Below are 18,721 nucleotides of genomic sequence, written 5' to 3'. Positions count from 1 at the left end.
TCAAAAGGAGACCGATTGTACGGGGAAAATTTAACTGAAACTTTATGCTAACAATATTTTTAGAAAATGCAAATGTGGTTTTAGAACTAAACAATAAACCACTTACCAAAAAGTGCTGGAAATTTAAGATTGAGGCATATCAGCTTTTGGTGGATTTACTTCCAGTTTGCGAGGGTATTGATTATAACGCTCTATATTCCACGAATTAGTGGAATCCACAAGTGAAGTGGGCTTAAGGATATATATACCAGTACTACGAAACATTAGCATGGGTGGTTTCAATATTGGCTAGGTAAACCATTCCCGGTAGCATCTATTCTAATAAAACTCCAGGAATTGCAATGAACCGAGCTGATCAGATGAATTGCGGACACCGGAACGCCTCAAAAGGTATTTAAAGGACTAGCACAGGATAAACGCCTATCAGCAAGATTGCGAGCACAAAGGGAAAGCTCGATTGAAGCAGTATGGTAAGCTGGCGGATGCGGTCGAAAATTCGCGAGATATTGGAAATAATGTTTCAGTGAGACAACGGGGCGAATTAGAAGAAGATCAAGTATAGGATTAGGGAATCAAAATCGTATTGTAAATTGCCAGCCACGCCCGAAATCAATCGATGTTGTGCATATTCAAATGCGTACAAATGGTAATTTTAAAATGGTATTATCGCAAATACTAGGGAGCATTTCAACGCATGAACATGACCAGATATTGCTAGTGGAATAATAACTGAAGAAATACTGAAAATATGGAGTTGGTGTACACCAATTTCCAATAGGGGTGCAACACAACAAATCGATTAGCATAAAATTCTGTCCGAATTGGAAGACCCTGCAACATATCTGACTCATTAGAATGATGAATGAGTCGTTCCAGCGTTTTGACAAAGCTTGACAATCAGCAGACAAGGTGTTTCAGTGCAAATATTCTGATTAAATCAAGGGGATGGATTGGCTTCAATATAATTCTGGAACACTTTATACGGTAAATGCCGGTATATTTAAATGACATATTGCCACAAAAATCATGCCAGATAATGCTCTTAGACTGTCAAGGAGGCTTCGGTAACGTTTGACAAGGTTGCGAAGGAAGCTGGACTAAAAATGAATGAAATAACTTGTGCTAATAATTCGAAAATGAAAATGTTCAAAGGAAAAGAAAGTTAACAATATACAAAACTTTGGTTCAACAGACCTTGTGTTGCGAAACGAGCAATGATTTATAATCAGACTGAGGAGTAGAAAGCAATGCCCTTGAAAATCGAGAGAGAAATCTTAGAGACGACAGCATATGGCGTCGTGGTTTCATCAAATCGATTTTTTATTTTTCGCATATTTTGAAAGAAGATGATGTTAAGAATACACCATAAAAAGGATTTTGTGAAAAACACCTTCCTTTGTGGGTATTTCGGAGGGAGGATATGAGCACCCGCAGTCTTTTCGAGCACTTAGTGGCATGCGACCACTCCGCTTATCAAGTGGTGTCAGGCCGAGATCCAAAGGACTTTCACAAGTTTTCAGCTGACAGAGTTCCCATCGATCACACATTGTATAGTTGACTGAATCGACATACGAGGATCTATCTTCTGATAATTTATTAAAAACAGTAATGAATCACACAAAAGCTCTATTTGGATTTTCACTCTAAAACATTTGCACTCGGGCAAACGGGGACTTGAAATTGCCACCCACTTACCAGTAAGTCACTCTATGATTATAAATTGATATAAATCTTTAAAGTGTGTCTGCAGCTCTGTGTTACTCCTAAAATATGTTACATATTAGGACTCAATTTTTAGCAGTGTCTTAATTGCAAAATCCAGTCAAATTTCCAGACAATGACAACATTTCAATACGCGGTTTTTACAATGAAGAAGGGCACTTTCAATGAATAGTTCAATGTAGAGAAGATTGAACATCAAGAATTTAATATACTCAGGTTCCATCGGCGATGCTCTGTGGCAGGAAGACAAAATAATATTTCTATTAAAATAGGAAAGGAATTCAAGGAAAAATAAAAACAACATAAAGTAAAATAAAAAATTATATATTACCAACTCTATTCCAAAAATAATGATTATAATAGCTTGATCAAAGTATTAAACTAAAAAATGTACTTTATAATACAAATCTTATAATCATTATTATAATAAAGTGAACAATAGACGATAACGTAATATGTATTTTCGTGTTTTGCCACAATCATTAAAAAAATAATATTATCACCTATCGTAAAGTTACAAATTTGATTTGTTTTGTATTTTTTTTAATCGAATTTCTATTCCTACCATTATTATCAAGTTTGTTTTTTTCCTTTTATAATTTCAAGGTTTCTTAGACTCTCATATCTTCTGAAAATACAAAATGAATTTAGGAAATGTAAAAGGCAGTTACACAATGTTCACCTTCATCTTGATGTCTTTTTTATGCTTTTTCAGTTTGTTATCAATTTGGAATTGTTTTTGTTACTTCTGAAATGCATGGTTCATAGTCTTCTGATTAATTTAGGGGAAAGCAACAAAATTATTTAGTGGATCTTATATGTATAGAATGTCTTTCGAACGCATATCTCTATCTTTTTGCATCTTATTTTTTTTTTGGATCGGTTTTTGGTGGTTTGTTTTTCACCCTTTTTCATAGCAGTTGTACAGAATTGAATGAATTTGTTTCTTGCATTGATGAAATGCATGTTTTCTAGATTGTTCTGTTTTATAGTATTGTGAACGTAAAAGTAGCAACAAACCTTCTATAATGGTTTTGTATGTAAATTAAATTGTTTTGTATATTTTCTTGTAAATTTCGTATTACTCTTATAATATTGTTGATGCTTTATTCGCTTAGATTTTATTAACTCTTAAAGGATAGTAGCTAAACTTATGGTCTATTGTAATATGCTTTGAATAAAATGTTGCTTTCAAGGTAAATAAACTTTGTTTTTTTACTTTGCTTTACAAATAATTTATTAAATTTTTATTATTTACTCAATATTTATCATTATTTTGAGTAATGATAAATTGTACTGTTACAGATACATAAAAGAAGAAGGAAAAACGAATTTTTTTTACTGACTTTTATTTTTAATTTTGTATACTCGTCCTTATTGTTATTCTATGTTTAATATTTTTATCGTTTGATTTTTTATCGAACATATTTAATCGCTCATATTGTTTTTCATGTTTGCTGATTCTTTAACTATATTTGCAGATATTGAATTTGCTCATGCTTCTAGAAATGTAATGATATTGAGAAATATTAAAGTACACATGAAACTATTTATCGAATCTCTAATACTAATCAAATAGTTTCGAGGTTGAAAATGAATCGATTGGCCAATGAAAAACTGTTAAGGAAGGCATCCATGTACAGATTAGCATATAGCCAAAGAGTTTCTTTTATAGAATCATTCTGCATATGAAATTCTTCCGAAGACCGAAAAAAACTCAGGGAAACATCTGCTTGGAGGTGTATTTTCACCCTTTGCAGATAAATTGTATACAATTAAAAGAAAACTATTATATTTTTAATGATGAAATAACGTTGCATAGAAATGAAAACAAACGCAAAACAAAAGGAGATTATAATAATTAATAAGGTTAAGAAATAACAAGAAATAAACCTATTTACTATTGTAGTTGTGTGTATGTGAGGGTGAGTGTGTGGTTTTTTTTCAATTTTTTTAATCCTAGAAATTATGTGGTTGGTTGCGGTATTTGTTATATATAATGATAATATAACAATCGACTGTCGGCATAGATTAGTTGAGGGGAGTTTGTAGTTTGTAGTTGTAATTGTTTTTATTTTCTTCGTACCTGTTGTATATTATTAATCTGATATCTATTGCTGTTAAGTGGCTGGTTGTGTTGAGATTGTTTTAGTATTTATTTCCGTATTCCTGTTCTATTGTATGTGTTTTTTTTTCTGGAGAAGTGCATTTTATCCCTTTGTTGGGAAATAAATAAATTTCGTATGTGAAAAAAGTTAAATGTAATGAAATGAACAAAAACAATATTGATTGTTGTTTTAACATTTCACGTGAATTGGTTTGTTGTTTGTTGGTTTGCGTTTTTTTCTTGTGTTTCATGTCAAATGCTATAGTATGTCTGTGCAGTCCATTATCTCATATTTCCATTTTCTTTGATAGGATTTGCAATTTTCTAGTGTTTCCGTTTAAGTTGAATATTTCGGTAAGTTGTTTTTTATTTCTATTGCTTGATGGAAGAGAAGATGGATAGATTTTTGCTTTGCATTTTCTGAATTCATTGTCAATTTTATTCTCTTTTCATTGTTGCTGTGTTTCAATTTTTTTCTGTGATACGCTGAGTTTGATAATGCGTTTTCTTATTAGCGTTAAACATTTTATATAATGCAGCCTAGGACTTCATTGGTTACGATTATTTTCATTTTCGTCTTTACAATTTCATTTTAGGAGGATACCCACTTTTAAAACCCATTTTCAAGTATGTGTACATATGTTCGAATTCCTTAAAGTGACTACCGCTGGACCAATTTATTCTTTGATTTTGGGGAAAATGGGAAATTTCTCACCATTGTGGAATATTCTATAGGTTACATTAAACAAATGAAAATGATTTGTCTACTTAAAAAACATGGGATGTAGGACCAATATACTTTCCGTTTTTGAGTATAATTTTTCCAAGCTTTCTTTGAAAATGATTTTTGATCAAATTAATTTTATCTTCATATTATATTATAGACAATTAGTCTGAAAATATTTCCGTCTAATTCTGTCATTGTCACAAGTAATAAAATAAAAAATAATTTAATGGTATAAAATGGGTGTATGCAACTTACCAAGCTTGTCAGTTATCCAGCAGCAGTCACTGATAGTGATAACCTTTACTAATTTCAAAAATTTGAAAGATTATTTTTCCGTCTGTTGATTAGTTGGTTAGTTTTTAGAGTTCGGATTCTTTCTTCAATTATAATGTTTACATTTACATAAATTTAATCAAACGTCGAATAAGGAATGTAAAGGAAAATGCTGGAGATAAATTCAAATAGATAATATTTAAGATTTTGTTTTAAGTGTTTGCTCTCATTTCCCATGACTAATATTTTATCTAATTGTTTCTGTAAACATAATTAGAATATTTATTAGCTGGCATTAAAAATAATTATCACATGGTTACCAAATTTTATTTTATACATAAAATTGTACACATTTGTTTGTGAAAATCTAAGATAAAAATGCTCTATGTTCTTAGCTGTCGGTAGATCCACTGAAAAACAAATAATGGCTAAAGGAAATCTTTCTAAATTTACAAACAGAATATTTGAAGAAATTATTTATTTCCTTTCACCCATATTATTTTCGAAACGATTTGGATTTTGTCCCACATTCATTTGGAAAATATTGATGAAATTATAATGAAGAACTTCCCGACTGCATAATATATTTGAGAGTGGTATAAAAACAGAAACCGTGACGAATAAATCACGAGTGATAAAAAGGGAGAAGAGGGAATTGTAGGGTTGAAAACAACAATATTGTAAAACGTATAAAAAGATACATAATAATATAAAAAAACTTTGCTTCTTCAATTATTTTACTTTAGAAATAATCAATTGCACTATAATTCAACTGGACATATTTACAGCTTTAAAGAAGTGTATCCTTGTTTTTTTGTTTTGAGTCACGTTAGATTTTACATTTTAATTATTTTCCTTTAAATTATTAGTTCTAGGTATTTTTTTTTGTTTGTTAAATGTTACAGTCAATCTTTGTTCTCTCCGAATATAAAAACACATACCATTTAAGGTTTTACTTTTAGCATCGTCACCTTTCCTTGTTTTTCTCATGTTTAGATTTATTTTATCTAGTCTCTAGATATTCGCTCATTTTATATGTTTTTCTCTCGTAGTATATTTTCACTAATTTTAGCTTATACACAACTTTGTATTAAATTTTTATACAATTTTCCTTTGATACTCTGTTTGCTCTTTCGCAATACCCATTTTCAATTTATTTTATTTAATAAATTTCTTTAAAAAGTACGTTTAAGATTTTTTTGTTTGCCTCTTCATAATGTTTTGTTTCATTTTTATTCAATAATAATAATTATAACTTTTTTCTCATAGTTTATTTTTGTTACCTATTTAAATATGTAAATAGAATAAATTTTATTCCCTATATATACTTTTTTAAATTTCCTTATTTTTTGTTTAATGAATATGTCTTACCATTAAATCATTCTAATTGCACTTTGACTTTTGTTTTTTTTACTTCAAGAAAATTCCATTAAATTAAACCTTTTGCAGAATTGTCAGTACAAAATGTGAAATAAAACGGTTAGATGGAAATCGTATTGAAAACAATTCTCACATCAAAATTTAATGATTACATTATGAGTCGCTTTTGCCTATGGATAAGCTTTTTTAGAGAAAATCCATGCGGAATTCTCATGTAGACCTATTCTCTGTTTAATTTTTCTTAGTTGTTTTGCAGTTGTTTTTTAAAAATATTGTGTACAGTATGTATATAAATTTACAAGTATAAAATATACGCCCGTAAGTATGACCGAAAGATCTCTTTAAACAAAACACATACCAAAATGCCACTTTCAAGCGATTATACGATGATAGTTTGCTCGCACTAACAACAAATATTCAAACATCTCAAAATTATCTAGATTTCAAATCTAAATGCTATGAATTGTTGCCGAAAATCTTTCTTTGATCATGTAAACAGGCGTGAACATAGTTTTGATTTTTTTTTTCGTTACCATTAAAATTTTTCTAGTTCATTTTATTTCTTTTTAGTTTTAATAGTTCTCAAATTTTCCTAAACATTTATGTTGAAATTTATACAATTTTTTGTTGTTCTTGAAAAATATACATCAAAATTTTGGGTTATTAATCACAGATAGTGTATAATATTATATTTATGCATTTTATAGTACCTTTTCCTTACATAAATTTTGAAATTTTTTGAAATATTACACGATTGGGCTTTTTAGCGAAAATTAAAGATATTCTACGAACTGATTCGGGGATATACCAAACATCTAAGTTTTTCTCTCGATATTTGCTATAAAATGAAGACTTGAAAGTGTTATAACTCTCCCGCCTGCTTTCATTGTATATGATATTTTTTTATCTCGAAATAGGAAAATACATAACAAAACGCATTTATTGAAGTCATGATTAAACGCATTCAATTTTTCATTTAATTTTCACCATGGAGTTTGTTATCATGTGTATTGCATTGGATCATACTAAATAGAAAAATTCATTGGCAATTCTGTGTTTGGATAAGGGTTCCAAAATTTTTTGGTTCCACAAAGGCTAAGGCAAAAGTGTTTATTAGGTAGCCAAAGTAGTTTGCGCAATTTCTGCAGCCCACTCGGTATTGAATACAACAGCAACGTTATATCCCTAAGGTTTCCGTTCTGATAATATGGACTTTGGTTGTTCAATAATCAAAAATGTTGATAAAACCTGACCAGCATGTAAACACTTATTCCGCTGTCAAAGAACTGAAGATAAGCCAGAAAATCATCATTAAGGGTAGTCTCAAGAAGAAGCTTAACATCTGGATGCCCGATCATTTGATGCAAAAGAACATTTTAAATCGAATTAATGCCTGCATTCTTTGCTGGAACGTAACGAAATCGACCCATTTTAGTGAGTGATGGTAATTAGCGGTGAAAAATGGTTGACCACGAGAAGAACAGCCGAAAAAGACTGTGGTCCATTCGCGGTAAGATGGTCCAAACGATTGCCAAGACGGGTTTAGTGGTCAAGGTTTCGCTGAGCATTTGGTGGGATTGCATGAGCTGTTCGTATTTGGCTTATCACTCGATCAAACCTTTACTGTCAAGAGTTAACCAGATTGGAGCGGGCAATTGACTAGAAGCGTCCAAAAGTAAACAATATGAAGGGTGTTGTTATCCATCAAGACAATTGTAGGCGGCATACATCTGCAAGCTCCTTAAGCTTTGATGGGAGGTTCTATTGCATTCACCGCATGGTTTACACTTGGCACATTTTCAAGCATTTTTTTAAAGGTCCAAAATTGACCTCAAGAGAGGCTTGCCAAAATAGATTTGTCAAGTCTTTTTCCTAATCAATCAATCAAATTATAAAATTGCTTTCAGAATGTAGAGCACTTATCGAACAAATCCGATAATCATGACTACTCCTCCTCGAAATAAAGCAGAAAAACTCCCATAACTCCTTGGGGTTCATCGAAGATCATTCAAACAAGTAGAAATAGGAATTTGGCGGTTTAGACAATTTTGTTATAGGGGTTTGCTGCGAGATCTGCGTACGTTTCCTCTTTTAACCGGGTAAGGTTGTCATTTGTTTTCGAAGTATAATAGAGATTGCTTTTCCCCCAAATTTATTTTTTTTTTGTAAATTTGCTTGAAATTGAGGCAGACGCCTGATATAAATTTAACTCCAGCAAATACGGCCGCTTTTTTTGCAAGATAATGCTGCAAATTATATGTACTCAATCAAATTTTAGAGCTCTAGAGCGTTCAATAAGTCTTTGGAAAATCCTATGCCAAAATGGGTACCGTATCTATTCTTGGCAGAAAATAAACGCAAATCTGTGATCAACCCTTATGCTGTTTTGACGTTTTCCCTTTGCAATCCTAATGAGTTTTTGAGTCGACAAACTGCTGTCGAGAAAATGTGGATACGCTATTGTGGTACATTCCAGAGACAAAGAAATACTCAAAACAGTAGGGTTTTGAAGGCGAATTGGCTATAAAGAGGGCAAGAATGGTAAAATCGCTGACAAAGCTATGGTCACAGTTCAATATGTCTAAGTAGCTACAGAGGAATCGCATCTGCGATGTTTCAAGAGTAATGTCATTCGAGCATGTGATTTACCTTAAGAGCGATATTGTCTACTAGGTCCTAGGCCACGATCCACTTGATATCTTTCGCTTAAATGAAAGGATTATAGTTTCATATATGTTTTTTGGAAGTCAAATGCCGTCAATATAGCTAGTATGTTTCTGGAGTTTGTCTGATTCATTGAGAAATTTAAGCCGGCTCGCTCAGTTATAATAGCTTGAGTGATGACCTTATTGGATAAAGGCCTGAAATGCATTGATTTACCAGGATTTTATAAAAAATGTGAACAAGCATTTTTAAAGGAAAATTGAGGTGAAGTTGTGAAGGTAAACTGTACTAATGGCTAACTGAGGTTTGTTAGATTACCGGGAGGTGTTGCCTTAGCACGCACCGAACCATTTATGAAGATGCTGCGCCACTTGCAAGCGAATCAAGGGAAATGAAGCATCTCTTTATTCTACTCCAGCCTGTGCTGTTAAGTCTAGTCGAAGAATGGGTGATAATATCCTCGGAAATAGTTATTAAACTTTATCGGAGGAAAAAGGGTAGACTTGAGTCCTCCTGAATTAGGGGAGGGATAACTACTCGCCCGGTAAAAATGTTAGAGTTTCGAAACCAAGAATATAGCCTGGAATTGGATCAAAACAACGGTTACGATTTTGGCAAAGAAAAATGGATGCAGGTCCGTTCAGAGAACTGTTTCAGGAAGTCAACATAAATATATTGGCGGTTCAGCTAACGAAATGACTTGGATGCACAATTGACGCAAGCGGCACACGATGCGTTACCCTTGAGCGACGAGACTATCGATTAAAAGGAAAACGAAGCTCATGCTGATGGGATACCAGCGAAGCTGTGAAAAAAAGACGAAGTAACATTTACTTGAGAGCTATCTACACCAGTAGATTGATATGGACTCGTGGAAGAATACCTGAAGAGAGATAAACCCCGCTGTGACACTGCCAGAAGCCTTTCACTGTTGTGTTCGTCTTGCAAAATCCTAATGAGAATGGAGCACGGAGCTTCTGTAGCCAAGTTTCCTTTCAAAGGTGATTCACGCCATCAAATTCCTGTTGCTGAGGGACAATCATTATGAAGAAAGGTCGTTTCAGTAGAATGCATTCTTACTGCCCCTTAAGACATGAAAATCGCGACAGGACTTTCAATGAGCCTGGAAAAATATTGGATGGTGGCCCCGGTTATATGTAGCCAATACGAGAAAGTGAGGAAGAAACAAAGATACCTCAGAAAGGTTGTCTTCCACGAAGAATTCGCTTGCGCTCTGCCTCTGGGAAATGTTCTCTGTTCCGCGAAAACTTGCGAACACCGCAGGCGGCAGGTGGTTGAGTAGATGATTTTAGAGGGCAAGGGCAAGGGGTCTAACAAAAGGCCTAAGTGTTTGGAACTGTGGCTTCCCTCGCCAAACTAAGCTAAAGCCATATACAGAATAGGTCATTGACGATTACCAAGGCGGCTTAAAAGCTGGGGTTTCTACAATTGATCAGTAGAGCAATATGCACCAGATCTTCGCAAACTTCCAGGGGGCTTACGGCAGTATAGATTTGAGCTTACTGGTTGAAACAATGCTCGACTTTGATATCCCTCCGAAGTTGGTGCGAATGATGAAACTGGCGATGAGGAACGTAGAATTTCAGCTCAAGATCCAAGGAGAATTAACACAAAGCTTGAGTGTCAATGTAGCTCTGGACTATGTTATCCGAAAAATGGACTCGGCCACAGAAAACAATTCCCAGCGGCTGCAATTTTTGAACGTGTTTCGCGATTGTGCTAAATTTTTGATAGTTGATCAAAACATTCATTACTAGTAATGAGAAAGTATGTATAGAACGAAAGATTCCGTTGTGATTTCGCTTTATCAATGTGGAAACAATTGACTCCAAATCTGGAACTGATTGGATCAACTGCATGTTCACCAGAGAACGCTAAGAAGGGAAGCAAGTACTGTGGTGAAATTATCGCCGAAGCGGCAATCCAAATTGATGGGAGTTGCGCCCGGAACTCCTGTTAAGGATTTTCATGAATAAAGTAAAAGTGAGGCTTTTCAAAATATAAAAAGTATAAGATTGAGCGGACCTCATTTAACCGACAATGTGACCGCCGTATTCCCTTGATCTTATTCCGGTGAATTTCGCTGTGTAGGTGTGGTACAGTGGAAGGATTGAAAAAGGCTATTTCACGAGAGCAGTAGCGAATTCACTTAAGTGTCCTCCATGCCAGTGTGGCTTATCTTATGACCGCTTCGAAGAGATCATTTTATTTGAAAATTGAAGACGAAAGCAACTTTTCCAGATCTGGAGTCTTTAGCAAAGAAAGTTGGAATAAGAGTCAACAAGACCACAACAAAATTGATGACCCAAACAAAAATGTCACTAAAAAGACAAACATGACAATAGTAATTTACAACCTTGAAAGTGCTGACGGTTTCATATATCTTTTGGAGCACACCTGAAAAGGGAGGGCAAAGAAGACAACGAAGGCGAATAAGTCTAGCGAATAAAGGTGGCTATACACAGGAAAAACAAATTCAAAATATGCAGGACTAACATCAGATCTGTTTTACTGTTTGGCTGAAGAATTTGGAACTTGAACAACATCTTTGAGGGCTGAGTCCTTCCTCCGCATACGCGATCCGAAATGGGAAGAATGAAACTGGAGAACCATTTATCTAGCAGAGTAATACGAAATCTTTGGAAGCTGAAGTGTAAAGGTCGTGGCAGATGATCACAAGGAAAGATTTGATAATTAGTGGAGGAAATGTATTCTGAATTACAAGTCTCGATTTATAGGGCTTAATTTGGTGGGCTTAGTTAGTTTTGGAGGTTTTTGAACTTAGTGAATAGAATGAAGACTGTCTCCGAATTATAGCACAACATCGGAAACATGCAATTCCATATCCGCCAAGTACAAAATGGATACAACTCGGATGAACTGGGACCGAAAAAGGATCTTCCACTTGGCTACAATTTCCTTTATTTGGAAAACAAATACAGTATTTCGGGAATCAGTTGTTTCTTGCATCAGTGTTTATTTCCTTCAGAGGAGGGGAGCAACTAAAAAGCAAAGATACCGATATTGTTCAACAAAATGAGGAGGATTATCATCTAGATAAAAAATTAGTAATGATAAATTGAATAGTCTAATCATTTGTCGCCGGTGACATCCTATTCGAGGCTGAAGAATTTGCAATTTACTTTAGCCTTGCAGTACGGCAATAGCGATTGAGAAGCTTAGATTTATTAGGCTACTCCACTGCATTTAAATCAACTAAAGAAATCAATCTATTTGAAACAATTTAAATAGTTAATTATGGAATGGTTGCATATGTATTTTTCTAGAGAAAGGGGAGCATTGAAATTCGTTAAAGTGAGATAATTTTGAAAGGAGTTCAGAACAATCTCTTGCCGATATTCCAAAACTATTCTTGGAATTGAATTTATCTCCCCTTACATATAAAAAAGATTTTTTTTAATCAGAATTGCAAAAACGCTTTTCTAATCCGCTAGTGTACTTTTCCTCTTTTCAGCTTTTCTTTTCAAACTTTATACAATGATTATGGATTTGAGGTATACTCGACGTAAAGACACACATATATCTGTAGAGTAGATTTTCAATTTAGACATTTCACACGTAACTTTTTTTTATTTTATTTGTTTGACTATTAATTTCAGATGCTAATGGTTCCCTTTACCATTAAAAATATGACATTTTTGAATAATATAAACCAAAGAGAGACAGGGTCAGGAATAAAATATCCTTAGACGGAGGTTTTACGCACTTCATAAAGGTTTCTTTAATTTTAATTTGGAATTGATTTTGTGGATCAAGTCGTCGTTAAATGTATGTTTGTTATTGAAATGTCATAATTTTGATATAATGTATAATATTGTGTTTTTTTTTAAACATTTAGACACCAAATAGTTACAGATAATTCCATGAATTTATTTTGGTACATAACATTTAGAAAATATTTTTGGAATATTTAATGTGGTCACGATACTTTACGAATGAAAAACTCTTTAGTAGGAATTTATGTATGACCTGTTAAATGATATTTTTAGTGATTTCGACAGTTCTTATTTAGTTAGCTTCCTGGAATTTTCCAAAAAGATTCCGTTCTATTTGAAAAAGAGGAATCAATACTGGGCAGTAAACTTTCAATAGTAATTTTTGCTACGTGCAATTTTCAATGCTGACGGGACGTGTATTTGAAGGAATTTCGTCTAATTAAAATATATTTGGGGTAATTTGAGCTAAATTTAAATTGGTAATGTTACGTGATCCACGTTTGCACACAAAGGAAGCTGATGTTAGTATCCAAATGATTTGATTGTGATTTTGTCAATATTTTAATTACAACAAACACTTTTGTTATTAAATAGAACAAAAGAAAGGATTATAAAAGAAAAGATACTTACATATGTCATTTTCAATTAAGTTACACATTCCTTCGGTTGAAGTTTCAAGTTTGTAGAAAATCCCAAATCAGATACTTTGCTGCCGTAAATTCAGTGTTGTCTTTTTCTGTTATACAATTCGACACGGTCTGGTTTGGTTTTTATCTTTCTATTGATTGATATGATTTGTTATTATCGGAAAATGCTTATCAAAATATCGAGTGACGGCGGTTAGATGATGTCTTTTTCACATTTATATTTCGATCAACCACTATTTCCCCGTATAAATTATCTTAGAAATATACATAATTTCCGATTTGATAAACATAAAACCAAATTAAAAATGTAATATTTAAAAAAATAATAATAGATTTTTCTTGTTAATTTATCCAAAAAATGAATACAAAACTGTCATGTCTGTACCTGTTGCTAGTTTTGCGTTAATATCTTAGCGCGTTCTCAGTTGCTTGAATCTATTTATTTATACTTAAACCAAAAGCGTCCCTCATATGATTTTCAGCTTTCTTTTCATTTCCTCCATAGATTGTTGTTGTTTATTGCAAGTTTTTACTATGATGGTGGTGGTTGCACTAATGAGAAGTGTTTTGTTGGTTTCCTTTAAATTTGTTGTTCTATTGTTTTATGGTTTAAATTATTGTTGCTGTTACTTTTATTGTTGATGTTATTTGTTTTTTTTTCCTTTGTACAAGAGCCTATTTGTCGATTGTCAAGAAAACGTAAATAAAAATATATGTATATATTTTTCAGATACAGATTTATCATTTTAGCTTATTTTTTTGTAGCTTTTAAAAGGATTTTTTTAAATATTGTTTTTGTTTGATTTAAATATAATGAATATATAAATGTTTAGATGCGCGAATTCGCTCTCACACGCTAGTGTGTGATTATGTGCGAAATGCAGCATAAAGTGTTGTTTTTTTCTTAGTTTCATCATTATATTGTAATAATTATATTTTACACATAACTTTTAGCAGTTTGTTGCTATTGTATATATAAGTTTGTTGATGTTGTGTTCATACATGTGTTTGTTTTAAGACGTGTTTTGATATTTTACATTGCAAAATTATTTAACATGTGATTCCTTCCTTTTGATTACTTTATTCAGTTGATTTTTATTGATAATTTTGCTTCTAAATTAATTTGAATTTGCACACAATAACGTGACGTATTGGCTACGTATACGAAAATATACCCTAAAATCTGTTTTGATTTACTCTTATTTACTTTAAATTTAACTGTATTACCTAAAGCATATTTTAAACGTCCTTTTCTTGTGTTTCCTCTTTTATGTTTACTTACTTAGAGTGTATTGATTATTATTTAACTTTTCTCTTGGTTGAAGATAAGAAGCACAGGATTCCCTCGGAAGGAGTTGTAATACTATACCGCGATAGTATTGACACTCTCGTCCGAGCGAGTGGTACGCGCATGTCCCGGAATACAATATAATAAACATGCGATACCTTCATGCTTCACCCTTGAACTCTAGTGATATTGTTTTTGCGCCTTACTCTTGTTTATTAAAAACTAACGTGATTTTTTTTAATATACTTTAAATAAAATATTCAACGAAAATTTACCTAAAGTTTAGTTTTCTCTATGAACTATCTTCGGTTTCGGTTTTGATTTGTCCTATTTTGTCTAGTTGCTGTTGGCTTGCGGCAATGTTGCTGCTGTTACCGTTAACATCTCCAACCGCTATATGCCTATTGGCAGGTCCGGCTGCCTGGAGCTGCTGCAGGTGAAACGGTTGAGACTGCGATTGCTGGACGTGATGTTGTTGTAGGGGTTGATGGTGATGCGGATGATGTAGCTTTTCCTCCATCTTCAAAGTTTCGCGCATTTTGACAAGGCTTTCTACGGACTCTTGTGAAATATCGCGTTCTCTGGAACTAATTTCTGCATCGCTGTTGGACAAATTAAGGGAAGGACTCCTCCGTTCACGTTTGATGTCGGCGACTGGTAGATACATTGGACTCATAGATCGCTTCGTTGACCCCTTGGAACCGCTTAGTGAGGAGTCATTACTGCAACTACTGCCGGTAAGTAAGCGGGTATTTTTCACTAACTGATCTAGTAAAACGCCATGGGGTATATCACTACTATTTCGTTCCAACGATTGACGTATGATACCATCTAGGAATGAACCATTTGCTCCTACTGGATCGTATCTGGTCTCCGGTAGATCTCGCGAACACGCCGCCGAGGAAGTTGCGGATGCTAAATTGTTGAGGCATGCCTTAGTGTTGCTGGCGGGTCCTACTGATGAAGCCGGTGTAGGGGTGGTAGGTGCACTCGAAGCGTTTAAGGTACTACTTGCATTACCTACACTGTGCCTATTAGAATCATCTTGGAACTGTTGCATAACTGTCGATGCTAGGAAATTTTCTGTATTGGCAGGGAATCCCGTTTGAGAGTTTTGCCTGCAACCTGCTGTTCGTGCAAAGTCAATTGGCATTGCGCCAAATCCATGGGCGGGTGACGGCCAAAAGAGGTTTGGATATGGCATTTGCGCCGGTGCATCGAATATTGGTACCTTCATGCCATTAGGAGAGGTACTTGGGAATGGTGGGTTGTTTTTCAAGGTCGTTTTGCCTGCGGCAAGAGCCGTTGATTTCATCTTATCTGTATTACCTGCAATACCTGGAATGTTTGCGTTCTTGGAATTTGCCGAACTCGAAGCCGACCCACTACTTGACCGTTCGTCCAAAGGTTGAGGCTTTGGTTCACGTTTTCTAGGTCGCATTAAATGCCTTTCTTTGACTTTATATTCTAAAGTTGAATGAGGTACTCCATAATAACTACCCGCTCTATGCACAGACATCTCTCCCCTTTGAACCGCTCTGACCGCTTCAACTAAGCTGTCTCGATCATAGTTTCGATATTTTCCACGCTTTGGCCTGGTTCCTTTACCGCCAGAATTGGCATTGCTCTGATTCTGGGAATTATTCCCGCTGTTCCCAGCATTACTCAACATGTTTGGAGCAGCAGCAAATTCACTCCCTCCTAAAGATTTGATAACTGATATGCTTGGCCGTTTATAATGTTCGTGATTCTCAGAAGTTGATGGCTGCTTGTTCATCGATTGGTGTGGATCTTTAGCCGCTTGTTGGGTGAAGGTTCTACTTATGCTTTTGGCTATCACATCGCGCAGAGATAGCATTCCCTTTGCACCCATAATTGGAGGTGACTGCGACTCATTATTTTGTCTTAGTAATGGCGGGGAAATACCCGGCAAATTATTTGGCTGCTGCGGGCTCCTAGATAAGATGGGAGGGGTAATTTGAGGCGAACTTTGTCCTTCTCCATTTTTTCCCGATGGAATAGAAGAAGAAGAGCCAGCTACTGGTTTGTAGGACGGAATTTTTAGAATAACTGATGGATCGTCGCTGGACTCACCCATATCAATAGAGGATAGTGGTACCTCCGGCGTTTCTGACTTACGTACGCGATTAGGATAGCGCAAAGACGCATGGCTTTGCGCTTGCTGGGATGTTGAGTTCTGAGCCATTCCGAATGTTTGCATTAAAACTCTGGGGTCGGTCAAATGCGCTTTGCCATTATTTAGGATATCACCTGACACTGGCGGGGCTGTGCTTTTCAGTTGTTCTTTCATCAATTCCTGCTGCTGTAGCATGAAGCGCTTAAGTATTTCCGGAATAACGTTTGCCTGTTCTTCCTGTTTTGGTTGCATCAAAGCTGATAAACCACCGAGACCTCCGGAAAGGAGTAACGTCTGAAGAATTAAATTAGGATCAAACCAAGGAGGTTGTGCTATTGTTGGTTGCGTTTGAAGTTGCGATGTAGCTGATTGCGGACGTTTCGAAAGTGATTCCAATGTTATATCAGGAGATTTCATCTCGGCCTGATTATTTTCGCAAGTTTTACGAATAGTTTGTAGGGTTGCTGCCGATCCCAAATGCGCTGATGCAAATCTAGCCAAATCATCTACCTGATCATCTAAGGAACTACCTAAGAGTTTTTCATCTTTCTCTTCATCACCACTTTCTTTTTCATCGTCATCTTGCTCCACCAAGGCTTGTAGAACGGAGGGCGGATGAATTGAGGAAGCCTCGCGTTTCTGTTCCATTGCAATTTTATAGACTTTATTGCGTAGGGTGGATCTAGGGATTCCATATAGAACAGCTGCGCGTCGTGTTCCTAATTTACCACTCATAATATCCTTGAGGGCGTTGTGAAGTACTTCTTCGGAATATGTACGACGTCCTGCCACTGCTGAAACTCGTGGTTTCGCCCTAAGTGGAAAAGAAATTAATTTACAAGTTAGTCATATAATTATAATAGGAGCGATAGAGGTTTGTTAGCATTAGTTAATAATTTGAATTTTTTTTCGAACCTTACTTCGAAGTCTAACCTATCCTGAAAACTAGCCGGCACTTTGAATGAGCTAAGGCGAGTCGTTGCACTCCCTCTATAAATTTATTTTTTATGCTAGGATTTTGTTACAGAAGGGTACCGGCAAAAGCAAGCAAACTATCAGGAGAGCATTTCACCTGATTCCTTTTGTCGAAGAATTCTGAGACATTTTTGACTCCAGTACCCCGAACTGTTCAACTAAAACTTTTGCCACATTGAATGTTTGAACTACGTTGTGGCTCTCCCTTCATTTTAAAATATGGATATGATTTCTTTTATGGGGCTTTTCCCCGAAGCTACAGTACTAGCATGTTAATAACGGATTTCTATACATGATTTCCAAAAGCCGCTATGTGAGGTTTGTATGACTTTTGTTCACTCTCTTGTATATATGGTATTCACACAGTCTCTTCTTCTGTAATTGATTTTCCAGCCCCATTTTCAGTGGGATTTTACTTTAGCTTCATTATGATCACATTTATTACTGTGCAAGTGTTAAGCTTACGCCAGAGAGGTGATCACAGGGCGAACACTAACATCCATGACGTTTAGGATTTGAGCACAAGACCCAGAAATTGGTAGGCTAGCGTTTTACTTCTCCCCAAATCGCCTAGACTGGCCATGGACTTGCTGTAATTTTCATTGACAATCGGTTTTGGACATATATAGTCATCCATTAACAATTGGAGGTAACAGTCAACAATTAGCAGAGGCCGTTCTGTTTGCCTCTTGCATGGTTTACTCCTCCGTAATTTTTTCGGCCTATTTCGGTTTTGTTTAGAAAGAACACACTAGCACGCTTATCCCATCTTTCTCCCACAGGAAGCTTTTCTATAGTTCTCTTTACCTCTAATTTTTAATGCCTTATCTCCATACATGAGCCCATATTTAGTAAAACCAGTTTTAATATTTTTTTTGAGAATTGTGGGGGGCCTAAGTCCGCATCAACTTAATGCTGGACCGGACCAAATGAGGAGCAACTTACTCCCTCTTCTTTCAGTCCATGGACCCCTCGCTTAGGGCTTGCACCCAAACTTTACAACAGTGTCAAGCGATGACGGCTTTACGGTTTCTTACCAGGGC

The 18,721-nt window shown here is 35.0% G+C and overlaps 1 protein-coding gene across 3 annotated transcripts in view; it reads right to left on the bottom strand.

Annotated features, from left to right (window-relative positions):
- Positions 1 to 2,030: 2,030 nt before the first annotated feature.
- LOC119657514 (mushroom body large-type Kenyon cell-specific protein 1) overlaps positions 2,031 to 18,721 on the bottom strand; it is a 315,414-nt gene continuing 298,723 nt past the window's right edge. For all 3 annotated transcript variants that reach the window (XM_038064453.1, XM_038064454.1, XM_038064455.1), the window contains one exon: positions 2,031 to 17,517. In XM_038064453.1, coding sequence (XP_037920381.1) covers positions 14,859 to 17,517 — 2,659 coding nt within the window. In that variant the 3' untranslated portion in view covers positions 2,031 to 14,858. The remainder of the gene's footprint in view (positions 17,518 to 18,721) is intronic.

The sequence above is a fragment of the Hermetia illucens genome, chromosome 5 (genome assembly GCF_905115235.1).
Source record: "Hermetia illucens chromosome 5, iHerIll2.2.curated.20191125, whole genome shotgun sequence".
In the NCBI taxonomy this organism is placed as follows: Eukaryota; Metazoa; Arthropoda; class Insecta; order Diptera; family Stratiomyidae; genus Hermetia; species Hermetia illucens.
The sequence above is the reverse complement of the archived record's forward strand: the minus strand, read 5'-3'. Positions and strand labels throughout refer to the sequence as shown.